At 54.3% G+C, this 7,201-nt stretch overlaps 1 protein-coding gene across 1 annotated transcript in view; it reads left to right on the plus strand.

Moving 5' to 3' along the window:
• The window catches only part of CASP9 (caspase 9), a 24,693-nt gene extending 19,549 nt beyond the window's left edge, over positions 1 to 5,144 (plus strand). The window contains exons 7-9 of the mRNA XM_013005375.2: positions 2,278 to 2,457; positions 2,884 to 2,993; positions 4,468 to 5,144. Of these exons, the coding sequence (XP_012860829.1) occupies positions 2,278 to 2,457; positions 2,884 to 2,993; positions 4,468 to 4,557 (380 nt within the window). The 3' untranslated portion in view covers positions 4,558 to 5,144. The remainder of the gene's footprint in view (positions 1 to 2,277; positions 2,458 to 2,883; positions 2,994 to 4,467) is intronic.
• Positions 5,145 to 7,201: the final 2,057 nt, after the last annotated feature.

Raw genomic sequence — 7,201 nt, forward strand, 5'->3', positions numbered from 1 at the left:
GCCCTGGCCCCAAAGTCTGCCTTCAGCATTCCCTTGCTGCTGCACTCCCCCCCATGCTTTGCCTCGGTGTGACATGATCAGATCGGGTGCAATTTCCCCAGTGTCTCTGGTGCTGTCCCCCGCAGGGCCATGGGTCAGTGAGGGGCATCATGTCTCATAGTGGGGCTGGCCATGTGGTCCGCTCTGTAGACTGGCTGCTCTAATTGGGGTCATTGTCCCCAAGGCCTGGTGGGCCAGGATGTGCTCCAGTCTCTCCTCCTCCCCCGTCATCTGCTCCTGTGTGCTCAGATCAGATATGTCCCTCTGGGAGCTGCGGATTCGGTGCCATCCGTTGAAATAAATTCTTCTGTGGGGAGGGGCAGGCACCTGTGGATCTTTCTTATGCAAATCTCAATGTGAATTGAAGATAGGCTTTTTTTTGGGTTTTGTTTTGGACTTTTAGCCCCTGAAGTGGAAGCCCCTTTCTCTCCCTTGGGCGTTGGAGCTCTGCCCTCCCTGGGGTGCTGTGTGAGTGCACAAGTGCTTCAGCATCTTGTCATTAACCATGACTTCAGAGGGGGCTCTGCAGTCAGCCTGGGAAATCCTGGTGCAGCTGTAACGGGGAGAAGCACAGCGTGTGGCTGACCCTCTGAGAGCAGAGGGAGAAAGGACCCAGGGTGCTGCAGCCAGCCATTTGCAGTACAGCAGGCTTTGCAGTGGCTTTGTTTAAGTTTGCTTCCATCCTTATGTCGAGGTCTGCCGTGGTGGGGAGGAAGAACCACGTAAATGTGGTTAAAATAACAACTGACTACTAAATGACAGGTAAACTCCAAAGATCAAAGGCAGTTCCTGCTCACTAAAAAACAAACAAAAGCATTCAGGGGCCTATAAGAAAAACCCAAAGCCAATCTCACTGCCATTGAGTCCATGCTGATGCAGAGCAACCCTATTGGACAGGGTAGAACTGCCCATGTGGGTTTCCGTGAGGGTCACTCTGAGCGAGAGTAGGAAGCCTCATCTTTCTTCGCATAGCGGCTGGTGGTTTCCAACTGCTGACCTTATGTCAGCAGCTCAATGTGTAACCACCACACCACCAGGGCTCCTTCGGGGGTATATTAGTCTGGGTACTTTGGAGAAACAAATCCACAGCAACTCATGTATAAGAGAGAGTTTTATGCAAAGAAAATGTGCATCACGAAAACATCCCAACCCAATGCTGTCCAAGCCCACAAGTCCAACATTAACCCATACCCAACACCAGTCCACAAAGTCCTTCACCTCACAAAACAGAGGCAATAATGCCGACTGCAGGAGGAAAGCTGAGTCAGTGAACGTGTAAGCATCTCAGCACTGGCAGGGGTCTCCACATGGTGCTCCAGCACCCAGGGCTGCATCGGGATAGATCCATGCGGCTTCTCCTTGGGGATGTCTTGTAGGAAATCCATCTTGCAAGCTGAAGCAGGGAACTGCTAAGGCAGCTGCATCCGATGCAACCATCACAAAACAAGAGACCCGAGAACTAGAAAGGCGAGGCTTCACCACCCATTTATCCCTCCGCCTTTCAACCAGCACCACATGTGATTATCGGCCAGGCTAGCACAATTAACTAACTCAGGGGGCCTGTACTGGTGAAAAGTAAAAGGTCTGCTGTGTTTCCTTCCAGACATCTCTTATCTGTTCTCTATGAGGACCCATGCTATCGAGTGGACGCATAGAGACCCTGCATAGTGTTTGTGAGGCTGTGCAGGGCGCCCATGCTTACTCCACAGCGCCACCAGGGGCCCGTCTATACTGCAGGTGCCCAGTGGGCCGCAGTGTACACGGTGTTTGGAACATGTCTGCACTCTCCTCTTCCTCCCCTGTCTTCTTAAATGAACACTGTCTTAGCTTCCGGGGGCTGTTCCACTCAAATGCCATTGTCTCTGAGATGCGCACTGTCACCCCACTGCCAGGGCTCAGGGGTGGCGGTGGGACCGTGCTGCTTTAAATGAACCCCTCTGTAATTGGGTTAGGACCCACCCTGCTCCGCTGTCACCTTACGCTGAAGGATAACACCTTCAAGACTGCTTCTGAACTGGGTTCCCTTCGCAGGCGTGGGGGTTAAACCTTCCACGCATCTCTTTGGAGGACACCACTCTGGCCGTCACCCACGGGGCACGGGGGTCCTAGAAAGGAGGAGGCTGATCCTGCTGCTCTGCTCAGAAGCAGCTGCCTGGCTCGGGCGGGGACTGGAAGCAAGGAGAGGAACTCGGGCTGGGTTTCGGTGATGAGCTGCTGCTTTGTTTCCACCTCCTGCAGAGCAGAAAGACCGTGGGTTCGAGGTGGCCTCTGTGTCCCCTGGAGGCAGGGCCTCGGACAGCAACGTCGAGTCCGATGCCGCCCCTTTCCCGGAAGACCCGGGGAGCTCCGACCAGCCGGATGCTGTGGCCAGCTTACCCACACCCAGCGACATCTTCGTGTCCTACTCCACCTTCCCAGGTGAGTGAGTGGTCCTCTCACCTGCCCCAAAGCAGCCATGGTGGGAAAGAAGAGACCCTCCTTCCCCACCCCCTGCCGCGGGTCCAGGGCAGGAGGCGGGCACTTTGGTCCTCATTCTGCCACAGCCGTCATGCCACCTCTTCAGACAGGAAGGTAGTGATCCCTCAGGTTGTCCGGGACTTATGCTAGGTGGTTGGGCAAGGTGGCAAGGTGCCAGGCCTGTCAGGGAGCCACCTGCCTGTCTGCGCCTTGACTTTCTGGTTGGGAAGATAGGAACCCTCCCCAGTGTCAGCAGGTGGCTCTGAGGGTAACACAGGACGACAGAGGCCTGAGACTGCGTCACCGTCCAGAGGAGGGTCAGGTTCAGGGAGCGGGTGATCCTCAGGCCCCGGCCCACCCACCAGGCCCACCTATCCCCTTGCTAAGGCTTCGTCTCCTGGAGGAACACCAAGTGCGGCTCCTGGTACATCGAGACCCTGGACAGCGTCTTTGAGCAGTGGGCTGACTCCGAGGACCTGCAGACCCTCCTGCTCAGGGTGAGGCTGGCCTGCCTGCTGGAGGGGGTGCATGCTGGGAGTGGGGCGCCGGCCTGACTGAGGCAGCACCAAGCCCACACACAGCGGGCAGGAGTATTCCCCTGTGCGCCTGCCCCATGGCTTGTCGGGGAGCCCATGCTCCCTCTTCTCTGAACGTGAGACACACTGCCTACAGGGTGACATTTGCCCTTTGGGGGTCCCCAGGATGGCTCTTCCCTGAGGGCTTTGCTGAAGCCCTAGGCTGATGGGATGGCTGCGGCCAACCACAGCACCCAGGCAGGCAGGCCATGAGGCTGCCCCCAACCCTTCCCCCCACCCAGTCGTCCTCGGCTCTCCATCTCTAAGAACCAGGTTTCCATTGGTACTGTCCTTCTCAGAAGGCCCTGACGGAGCCTTCCTCTGGTCAACACCCCACTCCAGGCAGAGGTTCAGAACCTCATCCTTGCCTGGGGGTCCCTCCTGTGCTGCTGAGGTAGCTCATGTCACGGGAGAGGGTGGAGGACGGGGGCCACCCAGTCTCCTGAGGGAGGTGGCAGTCCTGTGTGTCGCTGAGCCGAGCAGAAGAGAGGAGAGCAGCACAGGGCAGTGGGTGCAGCCCCAGGGGTGCCTGCCCCTCGCCTGGTCCTGGGCTGTGACCCTCAGGCAGCTGGGGCCACAGGGGTGGGGAGGGCCTGTCTGGGGTAGGCCTGGCCTTCTGCACCCGCCCCTGCTCTCTGCTCCCCACTTCACATTCAGCAGAACTTGAACGTTATTGGAGGGGGTGGTGGTAAAAAAGCCATCTATTTAACACGCACTTTTGACTTTTTGACCTTTTCCAGTACAGCTGTATGAAATTTTGAGATTTTAAAATATTTAACGAAGGTGATTATTCTCTACATGGCAGGAGACTGCCATTTTAGCCTTTCCCCCCTTCTTTTTCCAGAATGGAAACATGGTAAGACCTTTGTTTTAGATTGACACAACTCACAGGTTCACAACGAGAGAGCGATGCTGTTCTTCAGACATCTCTCTGCCCTGCTCCCGCCACTCTCCTTAAAGTCACCACCGCCCAGTCCCAGCCACAGACTCCCCTGTCCTCCGTGTACCACTGCCCTCGAGGCCATCCCGGCTCATGGCGACCCTGTTAGGTCTCCAGGGATGTCAACCCCTAGGGGAGCAGGCAGTCTCATTGTTCTCCCACAGAGGAGCTGGTGGACTTGAACCACCGACCTGGCAGTCCAATGCTTAACCTTCCTACCCCCAGGAACCACCAGTGACCTTTGGTTTCTACCTGAGGGGGCTTTACAGAGGTCACGGGAAAAAGGAACAGAGAGAGAATGGCATTTTCCCTGGACTGTATTGAAGCTCCCATGGCTGGCTTATCTCACGCACATGGGACCGGGCAGTATTGATCTCTTGGCGACCATGTGGTCTGGCTCTCTTCATTCTTCTGCCAGCGGCGAGCGCTCACAGACCCCGTGCACTGTCTTCACAGGTGGCCAACGCTGTTTCCGAGAAAGGGAAGTACAAGCAGATGCCGGGCTGTTTTAATTTCCTCCGGAAAAAACTCTTCTTTAAAATATGACGCGGGCTTGGGCCCCGTATGCTGCCTTCCTCTCATCCCCACCCTGTCCTGCTCCAGGCCTGCACGGCCCCACGTATGTGGGCAGACAGGCTTCCAGATGGACGTGAAGGATGGAGAGCCGTGGATGCATGGATGCCACGTGGGCCTGTCACATGTGGCCAGCTCCTGGGGCCCGTGACCGACCTGTGGCCCGAGTGCCGTGTCCGCAGCAGGCTTTTTCAGCACTGTGGGTATTGAGGACCGATGCCCCCCAGGGCAGTGGGAGGCTATCTGCACAGAGGGCTGCCTCAGTAGCACCTCTTCCGCCCCCTAGCTGCCAGCAGCATGTCCCCAAGTCGTGACAACCAGAATGTCTCCAGACACCACCAAGCATCCCCTGGGTGGGGGTGCACAATCGCCCCACTGGAGAGCCAAGAGGGATGGGAGTCTGGCAACTGGAGGCCAGCACCTCTCGGGGCAGCAGGCGTGGTGGTGCTGCCTGCCAGAGTGGGAACAGCTTTAACCTGTGACTTCTCAGTGGAGTTTTAGACATTGCTCATTTTCCCTGCACTCGGGGAGTCTTCCAAAATAAATCTCCCAGGCCAGTATGGACTCTCTCTTGCCCATTTTCTCTTTGTTTTGCAAAAATTCATCTTCCTTTCAAAGGTGGCGCCTACCTTTTCAATCCATTCCCCCTACCGTTATTTCATCTGGTCCCCACTCTGTGCTGGGGCATAAACCCTGTGCCAGGGAGACAAGTCACTTGTCCAAGAGAACAGGGAAACCGGGGGAGAAACCCGGCTAGAACCGGAGTCACCCGGGACTTGGGGCGATCCTGGGACCTCAGACCCATCCCTCAGGTCCTTCAGTCCATCCTGACCCCAGCTTATTTCTTGCTTTTAGGGTATTAGGGTGAAGTTCCTGGGTAGTGCATGTGATTTGCCCTCAATTACTAAACGAAAGGTTGGTTTGCACTCACCCTGTGGCACTGCGGAAGAAAGGCCTGGCAGTCTGCTTCTGTAGAGGATACGGCCAAGAGAATCCTGTGGGACAGCTCAGCGCTAACACACAGGGAAGCTCTTAACAGACCTTTCCCTGGAGAGATCACACCATTGAAAACCCTTTGGAGCACAGTTTGACCTTGATCCCCATGGGGTCACTGTGAGTCAAAATTGTCCCCCCCCTTTTTTCTTTTCAATGTCACAAATCCTCAGACCAGAGGGTAGGAATATAGATACGAGGACGTGGATCACAGCAACACATCAGAGTGAAAAATAGGACACATGGACATGCCACTCATTACCTCCACTCCCAGAATCTTTAAAAAAAAATTTTAAAAACATTTTATTAGGGGCTCATACAACTGTTATCGCAATCCATACACACATCAATTGTGTAAAGCACATTTGTACATCATTCTCAAAACATTTTCTCTCCACTTAAACCCCTGGCATTAGGTCCTCATTTTCCCCCTCCCTCCCCGCTCCCCCTCCCTCATGAGCCCTTGATAGTTTATAAATTGGTATTTTGTCATATCTTGCCCTGTCCGATGTCTCCCTTCACCCACTTCTTGGTTGTCTCTCCCCCAGGGAGGAGGTCACACACAGTTCCTTGTAATCGGTTCCCTCTTTCCTACCCATTCTCCCTTTACCCTCCCTGTTTCGCCACTCACACCACTGGTCCTGTAGGGCTCATCCGCCCTGGATTCCCTGTATTTTCAGTTCCTATCTGTACCAGTGTACCTCCTCTGGTCTAGCCAGACTTGCAAGGTCGAATTCGAGTCATGGTAGTGGGAGCGGGGAGGAAACATTTAGGAACTAGAGGAAAGTTGTATTTCTCATCGTTGTTACATCGCACCCTGACTGGCTCATCTCCTCCCCGAGACCCCTCTGCAAGGGGATCTCCAGTGGCCTACTAATGGGCTTTGGGCCTCCACTCCACACTCCCCCCATCATTCACTATGGTAAGATTTTTTGTTCAGATGATGCCTTATACCTGATCCCTTCGACACCTCATGGTCACACAGGCTGGTGTGCTTCTTCCATGTGGGATTTGTTGCTTCTGAGCTGGATGGCCGCTTGATTACCTTCAAGCCTTTACGTCCCAGAATCTTATGTAGTGATTACAACAACAACAACAAACAAGACAAGTGGTATATGCACTGATGTGTCAAGTGCAGAACAGTATGAACGCCCAATCCTATTTCCAGTTAGAAGACACCCTGTACGCGTGTTCATAAGATCTAAAGAAAGACCTCACACCAAACGGAGAACAATGAAGATGAAGGTATGGGACCAGAGGGGACTTCTGCTTTCCCGGGCTACATTCCTATAATCCATTACTGTTAGTGTGGTAGACTGTATATCACGTAAAACGGCCATTTTAAGTGGACAGTTTGGTGGCAGTTACATACAATGTGCGGCCATCACTGCGGTCCCCAGAGTTTTCCATCACAGAACAGAAATGTCGCGCGCTATGCAAGAATGCCCCATCTCTCACTGTTTGTACAAATACTCTGTTACTTGCTGGGGAAAAACCCACCACTTGCTGCAGATGTCTGTGTTGCTGTCTCTCAGTAATCCTTTGTTGAAAGGACAGATGCCCTTGGCCACCTGTCTCCTCATTCCCTGCCCATGCCTTTTGTTGGTAGCTTCCTGGCATTGGC

The sequence above is a fragment of the Echinops telfairi genome, unplaced genomic scaffold (genome assembly GCF_000313985.2).
Source record: "Echinops telfairi isolate 266 unplaced genomic scaffold, ASM31398v2 ScPeMD7_7457;HRSCAF=8495, whole genome shotgun sequence".
Lineage (NCBI taxonomy): Eukaryota > Metazoa > Chordata > Mammalia > Afrosoricida > Tenrecidae > Echinops > Echinops telfairi.